The sequence below is a fragment of the Palaemon carinicauda genome, chromosome 22 (genome assembly GCF_036898095.1).
Source record: "Palaemon carinicauda isolate YSFRI2023 chromosome 22, ASM3689809v2, whole genome shotgun sequence".
NCBI classification, from domain to species: Eukaryota; Metazoa; Arthropoda; class Malacostraca; order Decapoda; family Palaemonidae; genus Palaemon; species Palaemon carinicauda.
The window spans coordinates 89,261,428-89,282,433 of record NC_090746.1 but is presented as its reverse complement, the minus strand read 5'-3'; the positions used below and the strand labels follow the sequence as shown (position 1 = coordinate 89,282,433).

The window sequence follows — 21,006 nt, the reverse complement described above, 5'->3', positions numbered from 1 at the left end:
GACTTCTTTAGTTGCCTGACTTGGGGCCAAGGCCTGAGAAGCGTACGTAGACAAAGCGGAACTGGTCTTATCAGATCTCTTCGCGCGTTTGATGCATAACTTCTCCAAACTCCGGTTGCATCCTTTAGCTGTGCTCTCAGCACCGGGTCTGTTACTGAGGCAAACTGGAGAGAACCCAGCACTCTCTCCTGTTCGCGTCTTGATATCCTTTCGGAATCCAGAAGTCTCTTGACAGAACCAGCTATCTCCTTCCTCTTCTTCGCCGGGATGGAGAGTTGGTGTGACACTAGGTCCCAGTGGATTCCAAACCACTGGAACTTTTGAGATGGAGAAAGTCGAGACTTTTTTCTGTTGATCTTGAAGCCTAGATACTCTAGGAACTGGATCACCTGTAGGGAAGCTTGCAAACATTCTGTCTTGGATGCTGCCTACACTAGCCAGTCGTCCAGGTAGGCTACCACCTGGATTCCCTTTAGGCGTAATTGTTTGAGAGCTACGCTCGCAAGCTTTGTGAAGATCCTTGGGGCTATGTTTAGCCCGAATGGCATGGCTCTGAAGGCGTAGAGTCTTCGATGTAGCTTGAACCCTAGGTAGGGGGAGAGTTGACGATTGATTGGAACGTGCCAATAGGCGTCTGACAAATCTATGGAGACGGTAAATGCCCTCTTGGGCAGTAAGGTCCTTATGTGTTGCAGTGTTAGCATCTTGAACTTGCAGTTCACGATGAACTTGTTGAGTGGCGACAAGTCCAGAATGACTCTGAGTTTTTCTGAGTCCTTCTTGGGAACACAAAACAGCCTCCCTTGGAATTTGATGGACTTTACCCTTCGGATTACCCTTTTCTCCAACAGTTCTTGAATGTACTCCTCCAGAACGGGGGTGGAGTGTTGGAAAAATCGAGGGCATGGGGGTGGAGTGCTGTACCAGCTCCAACCCAGTCCATTCTTGAGTAGGCTGTGGGCCCAGGGATCGAAGGTCCACCGATCCCGAAAATTCTGAAGTCTCCCTCCTACCGGTATCATCTCACTTTGACTGCTGTTGTCCTGAGGTCTTGCCTCCTTGACCGCGACCACCCCTGAATCCCCTCCCCCTTGAGGGGCGTCTAGACAAACCTCTGGCTGCTCCTCTAGGCTTCGCTCGAAAGGTAGTTGACTGCCCTTCGAACGCTAGGTTAAATGCCGGAGACTGCGTCGACACGGCTTGGGGTACCCACTGGTACGTGGTCGGGGTTTGTGCCACCATCTGGGGCACTGTAGGCATAGGAAATTGCTGTTGCTGCTGCTGTCTGAATGGCTTGGCTGGCCGAGAGGGTAGCCTAGTCTTCTTAGTCTTCCTCTTTGGTTGGGGACCTTCATCCGGGGAAGACTTTCTCTTGAGGGATAGGCCCCACTTCTGGAGAAGGTTTCTATTCTCCGTGGCGGCCTTATCTACAACCTCTTTGACCGCTTCACTAGGGAAGAGGTCTTTGCCCCAAATGTTGGAGGAGATTAGCTTCCTTGGCTCGTGCCTCACAGCAGCCGAGGCGAACACGAACTCCCTACAAGCCCTCCTAGCTTTGACGAAGCTATAAAGGTCTTTCGTCACTGTGACTAGGTGTGTCTTAGCCACTACCATGAACATCTCATGGACCTTGGGGTCACTTGCCATTGTCTCCAGAGTTGTTTGATGAGACATTGAGGCAGCAAGTCTTTCTTTTGTCTCAAGCTCCCTTCGCAAGAGAAAGTCAGACAGCTTGGGGAGGTTCTCACCGAACTGACGTCCGGCAATATCAGCCTCCAACTTCCCGACTGAGAAGGTAAGATGGACGTCCTTCCAGTCCTTGTGGTCCATGGGTAGGGCCAAAGACAGAGGTTTACACTCCTCCAAGGAGGGGCATGGCTTACCTGCCTCGACTGCTTTCAGCACAGCCGTAAACCCTTTCTGCATAAAGGGGAAGGCTCTAGAAAGAGAGGACACAAAAGAAGGGTGCTTCTTACTCAAAGCAGGTACCTTCGAGTTCGAGAAGCCCCTCTCTTTCATCTAGCTTGACAATAAAGCTTGAGCCTTAGCGTGGTCCAAAACTATGACCTCGTTCGGCTCTATTTCTTCCTTTGAGGCTGGTTCCTTCCTTAGACGGACATAACAGTTCGGGTACGACTCCTAGCTGGGCCAGAATTCCACCTCCTCAAGGGGGACTGAGCCCAACTTCTCCGAAATGACGATTTTTCCCGTCGTCATAGGCATGTGCTCAGCATACTTCCAAGGGTTGACATCTGAGCACAAGGGAAGGTCTTTCACGCTGAGCTTCTTCTGGGGCCCGCGTGATGCTGCAAGTCTCCGCATCTCCAGCTCCATTGCAGCCGCCTTCTCATTATTCTCCCTCTGTATCTGTTGGATCATTCCAACGATGGAGGAAAGGGTCTTTCCCAGCTCATCTGGAAGAGAGGACGATGTTGAGGGAATAGGTTCAGGGGCCTGAACCGGAGTAGCCGACACCTCGTCGACCTCTTCCTCTTCATTGTCTGGAGCCTGCTCTTCATTCTGGTCTTCTGCCAGAAGGTCATCTTCCAGACGCTCGGACACCTCCAACATCCTATCGTCCAATTGGATGTCCTGCAGGGCATCCGCGACTTCAGCATCCACCGGGATCTAAACCACTGGTATCTCCACTTGAGGCTGGGGAATCACTGCATCAGCTGACGCCCTGGGAAAAAGGTAATTCCTCATCTTCTCACTTGGAAGATAGGGCCCAGAAGTTTTCTTCTGGAAGCCCCTTACCCAGGTACGAAGCTTCTCCCTTGCTGCGTCCCTTGACTCCGCCGTCTTAGGGGAACCAAAAGCCTCAGTAATCAGGTTTGTGCACACAGTACATACCTGCGGGTCCCAATACCGGAGATCACCTTTGGAGACTGCGCATGCTGCGTGCCTCCTACACAAATCATGTCCGCAGAAGTTCTTGCTGCGGACGTTGCAGAAAACGCTTCCACACTTCGGATGGTCCTCCTGTAAAGAGAAGAAAATTCCATGAGTATCAAGTGAACTACGTATCACTGGATATACATAGCTTAGCACAACTAAACTAGAAAGGAAAGACACACACACTTGTATTTCCCGCACAGTCAATTGCTGCAACCTTCCAGATAATAAAATCGTATGGTTAATCTATTCTAGAGCAACCAATGAATAATTTCCAGAGGAAACAGGTGTAGCTCACACCCAAAAAATTATTTTAAAATGCTGGATAGTAGACAAGAAAGAACTCACTTTCTTTATCTGTAAGGTTACACCAAAGGGTTGTGCGAGACAACACAAAAGTGTTAGAAAAACTTAGTGTTGTAACAAATACTATACTATAGTTTCCTCCCTACAGTATATACTATACTGAAAAATACTAGCTACAGTATAGAAGGTAGTGTGCCGGCCGGCACACACCTTAACTAGTTCCAAAGTATACTACTTAAGAACTATAAGGTGGAAGAACGCTGGTTCAAATGCATGTGCCGGCCGGCAACTACACAAGATAGCACCCGGCTGCCGGCCACCAATCGTAGCGGCCAGCAGACAGTGGTGTGATATATAGCCGGCCGGCAAAGGTATACAACCAATGCCGGCCGGCAAAGGTATACAACCAATGCCGGCCGGCAGCAAAAGAACCAGAGAACTCCGACTGCCCGGCTGCCGGCCACTCAGGCCGGCAGCCGGGCTAGGGTACAACACTAGAAGAAAACAGAATGGATGCCGGGATAAGAGACTGTACTACCTCATAACCCGGCAACCCGAAAGAGTGCACATAAGGAAGGGGAGAATATAACTTCAGGCTTCCTGACCAATGCCATCTGGCTCTACAGACAAACATGGATGAGAGACCAAGGGAGGTCTGGGCAGCACTCAAAGTAGAAGACCCTTGCCGGCCGGCAAGGGACTTAATCAACCCCACATCCTAACCTATGCTAGGTACAGATGTAGAATGACGGACAGGAATGCAATGGCTAGGCCATCACAAAGGAAAGAGGGGGAAAGGGAGAAGAGGGTCCTGCCAACCTTTGTCTGATAATGAATCACCCGCAGCCAAGAAAACTCATCTTAGCCTAGGGGAGATCCGAGGAGGGAGGCCAGCAATACTTGCCACCTCCCTCGGAACCAAAGCAAGGAAGGCGTTGTTATTCACGGAAAAGAGGATCTTATCCACCACACCGAGAACAACAACACAGGACTAGTCTGCTAGATCACAAGAAGAAGGAATCATCTCGTACAGAAACCTTCGAAAGTGAACTAAGGAGGCTAAGCCTCCTATGTCTGTTGTCAGTCTAGCGAGGGAATCTCAACCACAAGCTAGACATAAACAGACTCAGACTAAAAACTCTGATGTCCTGCCCCCTCCCTGAAGCCAGACTTACTGGAAAAAGGAAGGAACAGAAACACCCTAATATAGTTGTATCTGAAGTCAATTCAGATAAACCATTAGGGTTAAGCCCAAGACTTAAACAGATGGAAAGGGATTGCACACCTTCTCCGGAGAGAAGAGAGCAACCGGGGAGTGTGAGAAAGTATACTAAGGCCCCACAGACAACTAGCCTAGGCGCAAAGAGAATCGATTACCTAAATCACCGAAACTCACTCGTATACTATCTTGGAAGAAATCAACATAATCTTAAATGTATAAAACTGCCTAAAGCTTCAATAAAATTTTTAAAAACACTCGGAAATCTTAATATCATGCAGGAAAGTACAGTGAACCCTCGCTACTTCGCGGTTCGACCATCGCGGATTCACCACTTCGCGGATTTTTTCCATAACCCATATATATACAGTAATATATATATATATATATATATATATATATATATGTATGCATGTATTTATGTATATATGTAGGTATGTATATGTGTATACATATAAATATATATATATATATATATATATATATATATATATATATATATATATATATATATATATATATATATATATATATATACACACATATATATATATATATATATATATATATATATATATATATATATATATATATATATATCTAAAGTAGGAAGATGTGATGTAATTCTAAGGGAAAAGTATGGGAAATATGTCTGGGTAATAAGCAAAGCTCTACCTCCAGTTTGTTTCTACATTATGATCAGAGATAAATGTAAACAAAACATTGGTTGCCATTTTTTTATCGTGCTTTTTAGCATGTTTAGGAAATGCCTGATATAAAATCACCTTTAATATTTGTGCCTGTTTTAGTTTAGGGTACTGTAGTACATGCATTAATTGTTCTGTACATTAAAGGGTAGTTTGTTAACAGTACTACGTACAAGGGAAGGTTTTAAAAGTCTGAATATACATGTTGAATAAATAGGTAAATATGGTGTCACTACTTCGCGGATTTTCACCTATCGCGGCCGCGACTGGAACCTATCTACCGCGATAAACGAGGGTTCACTGTACTAGGGCCAAACGACTAGGCTACAAGGCCTAGCGTAGGCCAGAATCGGCAAATCCTTCGCCAAAACAAAAATACTCAAAGCATCATATAAAGAAATCCTATGTAACGCTAAACAGCTAAAATTATTAAAGCAAAACAGCCGGGAACGTCGCTCTGGCTAACTAAATAACTCATACCTAGCGAGCGACAGCGTCCAGGACGCCTCCGGAAGGCAACAGCTCTTGTAACAACGATATCACTATCAAATCACTTTTAAAATTACCAAGAGCTTACATTTATACATAAAAGAAATAATACTCAACTTATCAGAAGCAGAAGAAGTTGGAGAAAGCATTATAAGTTGAAATAATCCAAGAATTGCGAGAAACACAGGGAAAAAATACCAAGTTGTTGAGCTACGCAAAAAGGAATACAGATGGCGCCGTGAGCGGCGCAATGCACGCTTACGAAACGGGAGAGGAGAGATACCTTGCGAGCGGCTCTCCTTTTCTTTCTCGTTTTCGTTTTCTTGCCAATTGACCCCTACGAAGTGTTAACTCTGTTTGGGGTGCAGATTGCTATGTGGCGTGTCAAGAATACGTCCTCTGATATTTCGCGATATCCCTGGTTCTTTTATTAGGGATATTCGCTCCAGGAGTTAGAATTCTGGGTACCTTAAGGTAAATTCTCTGGGAATATCGCCGTAGTTTTATATACCCAAGGAAGCTACCCTTTAGGAACTTCCATCAGGACGACATAGCTTGAGCCCAAAAAACGAGGCGGTAACGTTCTGGTGTTTCGAATGAGAAACAGAATCGTCCTGGCGCCGAGAACGAGAGGCAGTATCGTCCTGGCACCGAGAGCGGGGGGAAGAAAATTCCTGGCAGCGTGCCGATGAAGAGGGTGTGCGTTGTCGTACGGCCGACGAAGTGCGCAGAGGTTTCTTGGGAGAGATACTAAGTTCCCTCTTAGAAGATGATCTCTTAACAGGTAAAGACGTCCTTATGTCTGACGGACTGTGAAGGAGGGTGGCTGAAAGCTTGAACTAACGATGTAAGCTGTTCCTGCATAACAACCATGAAAGCTTTAGCAACCTCGGCTGGTTCTCGCGGTTCCGAAGGAGGCAGTTGTCGTACGGCTTGATTGGGAGCGCTGGCAGAAGAAGCAGGGAGTTTAGCAGGGTTAACTGGGCTAAGGACTCTCTGTTTCGCCCTCTTAACAGGAACAACATCGAAATCGTCTTCCGAAGGATCAGGTTCTCGGCTACTCGAACCGGGAGAGGGAGAGCGAGACTGCACATCCCGGTTCTACCCTCTCTTCGTTGGTCTTGATTCGTAACGCCAATTACGTCTGGGAGAAGGATCAGGTGAAGACACAAACGTATCCGACACGCCTTTTCTACGGCGGTCAAGAGCAACCTGGGAGGTCGCAACAGGACTGTCTGAGGCGACGACTGACCGAGGATAAGCACCTCTCACCCCCTTTCGGCTTTCGACGTACCTTCTCCCTTGGTCCTGGGAGCTTGGTAGGGGTCTAGACCTAGGGTTATGACAGATTCGATCAGCCGCCACCTCCACTGCACTTTCACGAGCACTAATTTCACATACACCCTTACCTTTAAAGGCCTCCAATTGTGCTTTAATGGCCTCTAAATCGGCAGTTATCTTAGCATACCCAGGGTCATCCGTAGGCACAGATCCTGCAGAAGGGTCAGGAGTTACTACATTCGGGGAAGGAATAACTTCCAAAGAGGTTACAATTAAAGGGTCAATAGATAAATCTAAGCTAGGCTCACTAGCAGACTTTGACTTTGATTTAGCTCTCCTAGCTCTATCAACTTCAAGTTTGCGCACATAGCGCTTCATAGCTAACCAATTATCATCATTTAAAACCTCGCATTCCTTGCACCTATTATCTAGTGCACATTCAAACCCCCTGCAACCCATACAGATAGTGTGAGGGTCAACCGACACTTTCGGTAACCTCCCCTTGCAAATATCATTCGCACATATACGAATATGAATTTTTTCACTCACGATAAAAAAGAAAAAAAGACAAAAAACACAAACAAACACGATTGCCAAATCCAAACACAGTGTACTTCACCAAAAACGAAGTCCCAAAAAGCGATGAAGGGAAAGCGATCCGAATAAACTCTAAATGGCGGACCAACGATGTTGTCGATCCGGCCGGCAGAGATAATCTGAGGAACAGAAAACGGGAATGATTCCAGGTACCACCCTGTAAGGGTTGTTAACCATCTAACCACACAACCACCACAAGGCGGTTGCCGCGATTTTCGATTAAATTCTGCCAAAGTCAGAGACTCAGCTATATATATATATAACTGCCAGGTAAGTACTATTCATAAAAAAAATAGTTTAACAATAAAATAATTAAGATTGTATATATCTTTAAAAATGAGTAAGAAGTTCAGCTTCCAATGTGAACTTAAAATGCCACTGTCATCATACACAACTTCTCCAGTCTTGATGAGAATGTACAGTCATGTTCATAAGTAACGGTACTATGTACTGTACTTTCATTATTATTCACAAATGAAAAGAATTATTTATATTTTTTTTATAAACTCTTATTAAATTATAAGTGCAAATCAGTATAATACATATATTAAGAATGTATCTAATATGAAATGTGAAAAAAAAATCTTTCCAGATAAAAACTTTGCCCTTTTTTATATTATGCTATGAAATAAAACAAAACATTTTGTAATGTGAATAATAAAATCATGGCTCCCAACAACACGCAATCTTCCTAATCCATAACAACACGAGAACATTCACTTCCCTGACTCCGAAAGGTTGGCATGCCTGAAAAGCTGTGAAAACAATGCTGCAATTTGTCAGATGACATACAGCCGCATTCAGTATTTAGTCTACTTCTCACTGACGTGACACTGAGATGATGGAGCATCATGGGCAACATCAAATAAATTATAGAGCTGACAGACAGGAAACTTCAGTAGCTATATGGAGAGTCATAATAGAAATGAATAAAAATAATATCCTAACCATCAAAATTAGCCATAAATTAAATGTAAGTTGACAACAGTATTCAGGTGGATCAAACGTTTCAACAAAGACCAGAACCTCAAGAATCAGCCTAGAAATGGATGATCCACTACTCAGGAGCAGAATAACCAGATCATTACTCAAGTCCCATCACAGACTATAACAACTGCTATGAAAGTGAAAAAAGAACTAGGTTTTCAAATCTCTTATCTTACAGTGAGAAGGAGCTTGCACAACCAAGGAATTCATTACAGAAATCTGGCTATCAAACTCTTCGTATCTCAAAATCACTAATAGTGACGAGTAGCTTTTACTCTTCAATATTTACCATTTTAATCAGGATTCTGGGATAACGATGTTATGTGGTGTAATGAGAAGGCTTTTCCAAACTAGCGACCTAATAACACAAGGTGAGTAATTAATGCCACTAGTTTCCCGTAAGCTTAGGCCTATTCGTAACATGAACTTCCTTTACTAGCCTACACTGATTAAATAACTACAAGCTTGCGGAAATATAATGTTTTTTCACTTTCAAGGATAATAATATACGTAAGCCTATTATATTTCTAGTGAATTAACTATCGTGAGTGAGAAACTCTTTGTATTAATGTAAATTCCTATTTGTTGCAAAATTTTATGAATATTGGTGATTTTCAGCTTTGATGTTTTTGCTTACTTGCGATAAGGTATTTCTTTGTGTCCCAATTTTTAGGTTCAATAAATAAATTATTCAACCGTCGCGGCAAAGTTGACGAATTTCAGCAGGATTATGGGGATGGATCGCTGCATGTGGCCAAGAGGAGCTAATTCCAATCGACGAGAGATTAACTGCATAGCAATACAGTATGTAGAAATTTTTGATGAAATCATAATCCTATTGGTGAGGAAACTTCTACTACCCAATCACTTGCTGGTCTACCTTATAATGGACAACTCTTCTGTTCATAACTCAAAAGCTGTCAGTCAATGATTTGCTAAACAGAACAATGTCATACGTTTACTGACCAGCACAATCTCCTGGCCTCAATCCTATGGGATATCTTTGGGGACAATTGCTAAGAAAATAGGATACTGTGACAATAAAAACCAAACCTGCACTGACGAAACACTACGTTATCAGTATGGGAATCATTAAGGCCAAAAAGAGGGATGAATAATGATTATTGTTAAATGATGAATACTCAATACCAAAAAGATAATATTATTTACTCTGAGAAGTAAGACTAGTACCTTTATCTGCACTGGATCTACTAACGATATTACTGAATAATCAGAAACAACATGAGTAACAATTACAGATGAATGCATGAAATTACTTAATATATCTAAAACTGAAGACATTTGTCCAGAAGATTGTCAACTATTTAAAATATCTATATTCAAGATATTGTATAATAACCAATCTGCAACTTGAGCAATAGATGGTTCATACCCAACACTCAACTGACGTCATCGAAACACATACATCAGTTTGACAAAACATTTTCAAACCTCTCTTCTTGCTTTTTGCATTACATTTTGTTAGCCTACTCTTAGCTAATACCAGATGTTGAGTAATTCTATTGTTATCGCTGTACTGTGTAAACATTTATGGTAATGAAGGGCTAAAGAACAATCCATGCTTCATCAAGAAATATACAAGTGGGAATTGAAAACGTCCATATATAACCTATTCGTCTTGAATCTTGACAATATCTAGGTAAATTACCAACAGAAGACATAATTAGGTAACATTCGAAAGTAAATATATAGTACTATGAATAAACCTATTTACAGACAAGAAAATAATGCAAGAGAAACATCAAGTATTATGGCATGAGAGAATTAATTCAAGTCATGGTCTTTGTTGATGCTTTTTTACAGGGACACATCTTCGTCCACTTGCCTCTCAGTACATGTCAGCTGGGTGGTAATATAGTAGTCCCATGAAGGCAGTAAAGGCCAGCAGGAGAAGAAATTTTCATCATTTATGGATTATTATTCTGATGTTGCAGAGTTGGACCTCAATTAACATCATTTTATTATTTGAAGGTAGATTCATGGAAATAATACTTGATTAATAAAACTTCTGAATTTTATACAAACCTGGATAAAATCAAATCTAAAAATATAAAAAAAGACTAAGATATAGTTTTACCTTGCTTGCTGCTCCTTGCAACACAAATTGCAAATGCGGATAAACCTGACACGTTTGTCAATGTGATATCTGCTCCATGCTCCAGAAGTTCGTTGGCACAGTGTGAATGATCACTATGTGCAGAATACATTAGTGCTGAATTACCCATCTAAAAGAAATGTTTAATTAGTTCGCAAAAGCTACAAGCATGATAAATGAAAATAAGCAACTGCAAATGAAAACAATTTAAAGAATTCAAATATGATATTTTGATTATAAAATAAATTTTTGAATATACTTACCCGGTGAATATATAGCTGCAACTCTGTTGCTCGACAGACAAACTCTACGGAAAAAACTCGCCAGCGATCGCTACACAGGTTGCGGGTGTGCCCAACAGCGCCATCTGTCGACCAGATACCCAGCTCTTATGTAAACAAAGACTCAATTTTCTCCTCGTCCCACTGCGTCTCTATTGGGGAGGAAGGGAGGGTCATTTAATTTATATATTCACCGGGTAAGTATATTCAAAAATTTATTTTATAATCAAAATATCATTTTTAAATATTTAACTTAGCCGGTGAATATATAGCTGATTCACACCCAGGATGGTGGGTAGAGACCAGTAATATATGTTTACATTTTATGAGCTAAGAGTTTTTTATTTCATTTTAGAAGTTATCAAAATAACAAAAACAAAATAAAAAGGTACCTGGTAAGGAAGTCGACTTGAACAATTACTCTGCCTTTTAAGTACGTCTTCCTTACGGAGCCTCGCGATCCTCTTAGGATGCTGATCGACCCCTAGGAGCTGAAGTATCAAGGGTTGCAACCCATACAACAGGACCTCATCAAACCCCTAATCTAGGCGCTCTCAAGAAATGACTTTGACCACCCGCCAAATCAACCAGGATGCGAAAGGCTTCTTAGCCTTCCGGACAACCCATAAAAACAACATTAAAAACATTTCAAGAGAAAGATTAAAAGGGTATGGAATTAGGGAATTGTAGTGGTTGAGCCCTCACCCACTACTGCACTCGCTGCTACGAATGGTCCCAGTGTGTAGCAGTCCTCGTAAAGAGACTGGACATCCTTTAGATAAAAAGACGCGAACACTGACTTGCTTCTCCAATAGGTTGCGTCCATTATACTTCGCAGAGATCTATTTTGCTTAAAGGCCACGGAAGTTGCAACAGCTCTAACTTCGTGTGTCTTCACCTTAAGCAAAGCTTGGTCTTCCTCACTCAGATGTGAATGAGCTTCTCGTATTAACAGTCTGATAAAGTAGGATAAAGCATTCTTTGACATAGGCAAAGATGGTTTCTTAACTGAACACCATAAAGCTTCAGATTGGCCTCGTAAAGGTTTAGTGCGCTTTAAATAGAACTTAAGAGCTCTCACAGGGCATAAGACTCTTTCTAGTTCATTGCCTACAATCTCCGATAAGCTGGGAATATCGAACGATTTAGGCCAAGGTCGAGAAGGCAGCTCATTTTTGGCTAGAAAACCAAGTTGTAGCGAACATGTGGCTTTTTCTGACGAAAATCCGATGTTCTTGCTGAAGGCATGAATCTCACTGACTCTTTTAGCTGAGGCTAAGCATACCAGGAAAAGTGTCTTTAAAGTGAGATCTTTCAGGGAGGCTGATTGTAGCGGCTCAAACCTGTCTGACATGAGGAATCTTAGTACCACGTCTAAATTCCAACCAGGTGTAACCAAACGACGCTCCTTAGTGGTCTCAAAAGACTTAAGGAGGTTTTGAAGATCTTTATTGTTGGAAAGATCTAAGCCTCTATGCCGGAAGACCGATGCCAACATGCTTCTGTAGCCCTTGATAGTGGGAGCTGAAAGGGATCGTCCTTTTCTCAGGTATAAGAGAAAGTCAGCTATTTGAGCTACAGAGGTACTGGTCGAGGATACAGAGACTGACTTGCACCAGTCTCGGAAGACTTCCCACTTCGATTGGTAGACTCTAATGGTGGATGCTCTCCTTGCTCTAGCAATCGCACTGGCTGCCTCCTTCGAAAAGCCTCTAGCTCTCGAGAGTCTTTCGATAGTCTGAAGGCAGTCAGACGAAGAGCGAGGAGGCTTTGGTGTACCTTCTTTACGTGCGGCTGACGTAGAAGGTCCACCCTTAGAGGAAGACTTCTGGGAACGTCTACTAGCCATCGAAGTACCTCGGTGAACCATTCTCTCGCGGGCCAGAGGGGAGCAACTAGCGTCAACCTTGTCCCTTCGTGAGAGGCGAACTTCTGCAGTACCTTGTTGACAATCTTGAACGGTGGGAATGCGTAGAGATCTAGATGTGACCAATCTAGGAGAAAGGCATCTATATGTATTGCTGCTGGGTCCGGGACTGGTGAGCAATAGATTGGAAGCCTCTTGGTCAGCGAGGTTGCAAAGAGATCTATGGTTGGTTGGCCCCAAGTGGCCCAAAGTCTCTTGCATACATCCTTGTGGAGGGTCCATTCTGTTGGAATTACTTGCCCTTTCCGACTGAGACAATCTGCTATGACATTCAAGTTGCCTTGGATGAACCTCGTTACTAGTGAGATGTCTTGACCTTTTGACCAGATGAGCAGGTCCCTTGCGATCTCGTACAACGTCAGTGAGTGGGTCCCTCCTTGCTTGGAGATGTACGCCAAGGCAGTGGTGTTGTCTGAGTTCACTTCCACCACTTTGCCTCGAAGGAGAGACTTGAAGCTTTTCAAGGCCAGATGTACTGCCAACAGCTCCTTGCATTTGATATGCATGTTCCTCTGACTCGAGTTCCACAGTCCTGAGCATTCCCGACCGTCTAATGTCGCGCCCCAGCCCACGTCCGATGCGTCCGAGAAGAGAACGTGGTTGGGAGTCTGAACAGCCAGGGGAAGACCCTCTCTCAAGTTGATATTGTCCTTCCACCAAGTCAGACAAGACTTCATCTTTTCGGAAATCGGGATCGAGACCGCTTCTAGCGTCTTGTCCTTTTTCCAGTGAAAAGCTAGATGGTATTGAAGCGGACAGAGGTGTAGTCTTCCTAATGACACAAATTGTTCCAGGGATGATAGCGTCCCTACCAGACTCATCCACAGCCTGACTGAGCAGCGTTCCTTCTTCAGCATGTTCTGGATGAATAACAGGGCTTGACTTATTCTGGGGGCCGACGGAAAAGCCCGAAAAGCTAGACTGTGAATCTCCATCCCTAAATACACAATAGTTTGGGATGGGACCAGTTGCGACTTTTCCAAATTGACTAGGAGTCCCAATTTCTTGGTCAGATCTAGAGTCCACTTGAGATCCTTCAGACAGCGACGACTGGAAGAGGCTCTGAGAAGCCAGTCGTCCAAATAAAGGGAGGCTCGGATGTCCGATAAATGGAGGAATTTGGCTACATTCCTCATCAGCCTCGTAAACACGAGAGGAGCTGTGCTTAGGCCAAAGCACAGGGCCCGAAACTGGTAGACCACCTTTTCGAAAACGAATCTCAGAAAAGGTTGGGAGTCTGGGTGGATAGGGACGTGGAAGTAGGCGTCCCTTAGGTCTAGGGAGACCATCCAGTCTTCCCTTCTGACCGCTGCTAAGACTGACTTTGTGGTCTCCATGGAGAACTTCGTCTTTGTGACAAAGACATTCAGAGCACTGACGTCTAGCACCGGCCTCCACCCTCCTGTCTTCTTTGAAACCAAGCAGAGGCGGTTGTAGAATCCCGGCGATTGAAGGTCCGAGACTTTGACAACCGCTCCCTTCTCTAGCAAAAGAGACACTTCCAGTTTCAGGGCTCATCTCTTTTCTTCCTCTCTGTACCTGGGAGAGAGATCGATGGGAGACGTTGCTAGAGGGGGTTTTCGTACAAAAGGGATCTTGTACCCCTCTCTGAGCAACTTCACAGATTGTGCATCTGCGCCTCTCTTTTCCCAGGCTTGCCAGAAGTTCTTGAGTCTGGCTCCCACTGCTGTCTGAAGTTGCGGGCAGTCAGACTCTGCCCTTAAAGGACTTGGATCCTTTCTTCTTCCCTCGCTTCCCTTCGGCACGAGCACCTCCTCTGCTGGAGGCTCTGCCACGAAAGGGCGGAATAAAGCGAGACGCTGGAGTGTCCATCCTTGGTCTAGCTGACAAGGTAGGCAAAGGGGGAGCTTTGCGAGCTGAGGACGCAACAAGATCTTGAGTGTCCTTCTGCACTAACGAAGCGGCTATTTCCTTCATCAGAACTTCTGGAAATAGGCACTTGGAAAGAGGAGCAAAGAGAAGCTCAGATCTCTGGCACGGTGTAACTCCAGCAGAAAGGAATGAGCAGAGAGATTCTCGCTTTTTTAGGACTCCGGACACAAATGAGGCAGCAAGCTCATTGGACCCATCACGGACGGCCTTGTCCATGCAGGACATAATGAGAAAAGAAGTCTCTTTATCTGTCGAAGAGATCTTCCTGCTTAGGGCTCCTAGGCACCAGTCTAAGAAGTTAAAGACTTCAAAAGCCCTAAAGATTCCTTTCAAAAGGTGGTCCAGGTCCGATGATGACCAACAAATCTTTGAGCGTCTCATGGCAAGGCGGCGGGGAGAGTCTACAAGACTTGAGAAGTCGCTCTGGGCAGAGGCAGGAACTCCCAAGCCGAGAACTTCTCCCGTGGCATACCAGACGCTCGATCTAGAAGAGAGTCTAGCAGGGGGAAAAGCAAATGCTGTCTTCCCTAAACTCTTCTTGGACTCTAACCAGTCTCCTATCACCCGCAAAGCTCTCTTGGACGAGCGTGCGAGGACGAGTCTAGTAAAGGCAGGTGCGGTAGAAGGCATGCCTAAAACAAACTCTGAAGGCGGAGAACGAGGAGCCACAGAAACAAACTGGTCAGGAAACAGCTCTTTGAAAATAGCCAAAACTTTTCTAAAGTCCAAAGAGGGTTGAGTAGACTTAGGCTCGTCCAATTCTGATTGTTGTTCATCTTGATGTGCAGCAACATCATCATCAGAAAGTTCCTCATCCGACAACTGATGAGGAAACGGCAACGGAGTGGGTAACGGCTGGTCCGCTGAGTCCGGTCGCACTGGTGCATGCGTGACTGAGCCGGACGCAACGTCATGGACCTGCTGCACAGTCTGTGAGCTGTCAACAACCATGGTAGCGCGAGGACGCACAGCGTCTACCCGAGACTGTCTAGACTGACTGGGTTGCGCAGTGGAAACCACACTGGGTTGCGGAGGTTGACACACCGCGTCAAAACAAGGCAACTCTGATGGTTGTTGAACATCCAGAATGTCAAAGCCAACCTCCGTGCATCGCTTAACGTCAACATGCGGCTGGCAGCCCACACTGGAACGCATCGGTGGAGGAACTCCCTCAACTGGTGTACGTGAGAAGGTTACCTCAGCGTCCACAGGACGCACAACCGATCGCTTGGAGGGTTGTAGGCTAGGTACTGCACTCGCTGCTGGTACGGCAGCAACCTTCTCCGCATGAAAGTCCTGCAACAGAGACGTAAGCTTGGACTGCATGTCTTGCAGTAAAGCCCATTTAGGGTCTACGGGAGCAGGTGCGGCGACAGACGGTGTTAGTGTCTGAAGCGGTACCGCTTTGCCTCTCTTAGGCGGTGAGCAGTCATCGGATGACGGCAACGAGTCCGAACTGACCCAGTGGCTACAACCGGGCCGTTGGACTTGTCCTGAAGGGACCGATTTACGTTTTAACGGTCGTGAGACCTTGGTCCAAAGTTTCTTGCGAGAAACACCTTCAGACGACGAGGTATAAATGGGCTCTCTCGTCTTAGGTAGGTAGGGGCGATCTTGGGGAGATACGCCCGATACCACGGAGGGAACGTCTGTTCGCTGATTAAAGCCTCTCGAACCCATGCGTCGTACGACATTGCTTCTCCCCTGGACTTGGGAGCTTGCAAGAGGTCCCGGACTAGGAGGACGACAGGCACGAACAGACGAACCCTCAAGCGCAACACTGTCCACAACACTATCACTTGGCACTTTAGCACTTCCCACTGCACTTTGGCACTTAAGCTCCTTAACATCCGCCATGAGCTGATTGCGGTCACTTGCAAGGGACTCAACTCTCTCACCCAGAGCCTGGATGGCACGCATCATGTCAGCCATCGATGGTTCCTGAGTGCTAGGAGGGGGGTTAGGAACAACCACTACAGGGGAAGGAATAGGTTGTGGGGCATGAGGAGAGGATACATCAATAGATCGAGAAGAACTTCTCCTAACTCTATCTCTCTCTAGCCTACGTGTGTACTTTTGAAATTCGATAAAATCGAATTCCGAAAGGCCCACGCACTCCTCACACCGATCTTCCAATTGACAGGTTTTACCCCGACAATTGGAACAAACAGTGTGAGGGTCGATAGAAGCCTTCGGAAGACGCCTAGAACAGTCCCTAGCATTGCATTTCCTAAATTTGGGAACTTGTGAAGGGTCAGCCATTTTGAATTGGTCAAGGGAAAATTCCAAAAAACGATCTAAGTCATCAACAATGAATCCGATACAAAAAAGAGTTCAAGGATTTGTTTGAAGAAAAACCCTGCACAGCGAAAGCTCAAAACCAGAATATAGTACTTCACCAATTAGATGTGAAAAACTCCAGTTTAGCAACAGCGAGTAAAGTACGTCTTGTCGACACGTCGACAGAGAGAAAATTGAGTCTTTGTTTACATAAGAGCTGGGTATCTGGTCGACAGATGGCGCTGTTGGGCACACCCGCAACCTGTGTAGCGATCGCTGGCGAGTTTTTTCCGTAGAGTTTGTCTGTCGAGCAACAGAGTTGCAGCTATATATTCACCGGCTAAGTTAAATATTTAAAATGTTGTATTAATAATATATTCACAACTTACATGATCAATATGATTAGGATCACTACCACATTCAATCAAAAGCTTAACAATTTCATGATGTCCATTAGTAGCAGCAAGAACCAGAGCAGTTTCACCATCTTCACCCTAAAATGTAAAAAAATTGCATTGTTAAAAATATGACAAATTCGGAGATAATTTGTATTTTTCCTAACCATACAAACCTTAGCTATTTACATAGGGTTTACTTTCGGCGTAGATGAAATTGACGAGCCATTAGATTTTTAACGAGGGTTTACTACCCCCGCGCTAGTTAGCAGGGGTAGGGGAGGGGTAGCTTGCTACCCCTTCCCCCTCACACACCGGAGAAATGTCTCACTTCACTTAGAGGTAGGACTTGTCTTGGGGGACAGGGCTGGCGGGCAAATATGTGTAAATAGCTAAGGTTTGTATGGTTAGAAAAAATACAAATTATCTCCGAATTTGTCATTTGTTCCGTAACCGAAATACAAACCACGCTATATACATAGGGTGACTTACCCCTTAGGAAGGGTGGAAAGTCCCCAGCCTTACTGGCTTTGGCTTACCCGGGGACTCAGAATCCGAGTGAGCCGCACTCGAGAAAAGGAGTCCCTGCACCTCACAAGTTCCTTGCTCTGCAAGGAACGTGTGGCCTACATAAGCTTGTGTGTGAAGGAATAAAGTGTGACTCGTCCTAGGAAGTTGACCTGGGGTTCTTAGACGGAACTCTAGGTTAGGACGTTCCCAATACCACCTCGTCAGGGTATGGGGGACGCGACAGTATTATCTTAATACTAGGAACACAAGGAAGCATGGTTTACCTGCAGAGGTTTGAGGTCAGCTATGCAGAGACCAGGATGCTGCTTTCCCCAGGAGAGGGGAGGATGAAGAAAGAAGTAAGGGCCAGACATACTTCTTCCATTCATGCAGTCTAAAACCCGGTAACAATGCCCTCAACCTTCTGCTACCTGTCCAGAAAGAAGCCTGAGGTTAGACCAGCTGTTGTGTAGCCACCACAGGGCGATAGAAACGTATCGATAATCCTGTGGGTCACTTCCTGCAGGAAGTGGGACTGCGAAGGTCGCCAGACGCTTCCAGACTCCAGCTTGTAGCACCTGCGTCACAGAGTAGTCCCTCTTGAAGACCAGGGACGTTGCGATGTATCTGACATCGTGGGCTGTAGGGAGACGTGACGGGGGAGGGTCTGGATTCAGGTCGAGATGAATGCCCTTGAATCCGGGCTGAAAAGGCATACTTGGTGACCCTCCCCTGCGTCCTTCCTGTGCTCCCAAACTGGGCTTGCACGTGAGGACGAACTGCAGCTGTTCTTAAAGATAACCCCTCCGGTTCCTCACTGGCAAGTAGGAGAAGGTCTGGGTCATCTGTTACAGAACGGGGACTCGAAATCTTGAAGGAGTCGAACAGAAGGTCCGGGACTCCAAGATTCTGAGTCTAGTAACCAACTCAGGAACGAACCTGAATGTTACCTCCCCCTATCCTCTTGAACGGGCGGAGTCGTACGAGAGACCATGAAGATTGCTTACACGCTTGGCCGAGGCCAGAGCGAGCCGGAGCACCGTTTTCCAAGATGAGCGACGATTAAAGGCCTGACGTAATGGTTCGCAAGAAGATCCCTTAAGGGTCTTAAGAGCCCGAACCATGTTCCATGGAGGAGGTCTCACTCCGACTGGGGGCAGGTAAGTTCTTAGCTTCGCATGAGCGAAGAAAGATCCAACGGGGAGGAAATGTCTATTCCCTTTCAGCCTGAAGGCCAGGGTAAGGCTGAGCGATAGGCTTCACTGCCGAGAGCGGAAATCGAATTTCGTTCCGCCGATAAACAATAACTCCGTTATTGCTGTTGTAGAGGCATCAAGGGGAGAGGTACTTCTCCCACGACACCAACCACAGAAGACTCTCCACTTCGCCTGGTAGACCCCTGCGGATGACTTTCGCAGGTGACGCGACCTCCGCTCCCCGACTGCTGCGGGGTGCCTCTTTGCGAGGAGGTGTCGTATAGTCTCCCAGCGTGAAGCCGAAGCGAAGCTACGGCTTGTGATAGATGTTGCAGTGTGGGTGTTTGAGTAGCCTGTCTCGTGGAAGAAGCTCTCCCGGGAGTTCCGCCATGGGATGCAGAAGGTCCGGAAACCGTTCTGCGTAAAGTCGCAGCGGAGCTCTCAGGGTCATCAATAGGTTGACCGAGAATCTGGTCTTGTTGAGCCCCCTTCTCAACAGACACAATGGTGGGAAGACATAGGCGTCGATGCTGTCCCACCGTTATAGGAAGGCATCTTGCCAAAGAGTCTTGGGGTCTGAGACTGGGGGGTAGTACAGCGGCAGCTCGAAGTTCCAGGCTGTCGTGAGCAGGTCCCCCAGGTCAGGACTTTGCTGGTTACTAGGGGCCAAAGACCCCCAGGTACTCTCTATCTGTGAGCCTCTGCTCAGGTTGTCAGAGAGAACATTCCTCTGCATGGAATAAGCGAGCCGATAGTGGTATTGAGTGGACTTCGGTTCATCTCAGTATCTCTACTGCAAGATGCAAATGTATGAAAATGTACCTCCCTGCTAGTTGAAACACGCCAGAACCGTGGAGTTGTCGCTCGGCAGGATCTGTTGGATCTGTTGAAGGGCCAGACTACGGCCTTTAATCCTAGCTGATTGAAGTGGAGGTACCCTTCAGGTCCTGACCATAGGCCTGAACCAGAACATGGACCCCCCCTTTTTTGACGAGTCCGAGAACAGCATCAAATGCGGAGGAAGGACGAAAAGATCTACTCCCTTGTAAGAGGTTTCCGTAGGTCAACCCCCATAGCAGGTCTAATCGTTCCGCTGGTCCCATAGGGACCAGAAAGTCCGGATAATCGTTGCTTTGATTTCACCGGAACTTGGGCCGCCTAACAGGGAACCTATCCTTAGGCGACAGTTCGGAACCTAGACGGGTCAAGGAGGAAAGGAGACCTAGGAAACGTAACCAAGATAGGGCTGAAAGCTCTCCTTGTCTGAGGAAAGGTTCTGCAACTCTCCTCAGCCTTGCCACAGTCAACTGATGGGAAGGCTTGGAGAAGGAGTCAATATCATGACTAGATATCACAGATGTTGAGGTAGAAGCAGAGAAGGCTTTTCGGGAATTACCATGATCCCCAGATCTGGGTAAAATCCCAGAAGCTAGCCTCGGTGTCGAAGAAGGACAATTCCGAGACTACCGGAGTTAGTCAGTCCTCCAGAAAGCGAAGGAGGCGGAAGCCTGCTCCTGAGTGGCCATGAGGATAACAGGGTGAGTCCTCTGGTGAAAACCTGCGATGCTGTGGCGGGAACGCAACACAGCGTCTTGACCTGGTACATCTGTTGTGTTGTCTAGGCTGAATTCCAAGTGCTTCCTGGAAGACGGATGGAATGGGACCTGGAAGTACCTGTCCTTCTGATCCAGGGCATATGGAGTCTTGTGGTCTCGCTACAAGTCTGATCGATTCAGCTGTTCCACGCTGAACGAAGTTTGTTCGACAAACTTGATCAGAGCTGAGTGGTCGATGACGGGACTCCCGTCTCAGATGCTTTCCTTACAAGAAAGGATCGACTGAAGAAGCCGGGGGGGGAAGCCGTCGACGACCCTTTGGAGGGCATTCTTCAAGAGCAGGGCCCCTTCTGCCCGAAGGGCTAACCCCT

At 45.9% G+C, this 21,006-nt stretch overlaps 1 protein-coding gene across 2 annotated transcripts in view; it reads right to left on the bottom strand.

The window, feature by feature from the left end:
• Window positions 1-21,006, bottom strand: part of LOC137616608 (ankyrin repeat family A protein 2-like) — a 106,773-nt gene that overhangs the window by 11,286 nt on the left and 74,481 nt on the right. For both annotated transcript variants that reach the window (XM_068346509.1, XM_068346510.1), the window contains 2 exons: window positions 17,368-17,472; window positions 10,580-10,727 (listed from right to left, as the gene is read on the bottom strand). In XM_068346509.1, coding sequence (XP_068202610.1) covers window positions 10,580-10,727; window positions 17,368-17,472 — 253 coding nt within the window. The remainder of the gene's footprint in view (window positions 1-10,579; window positions 10,728-17,367; window positions 17,473-21,006) is intronic.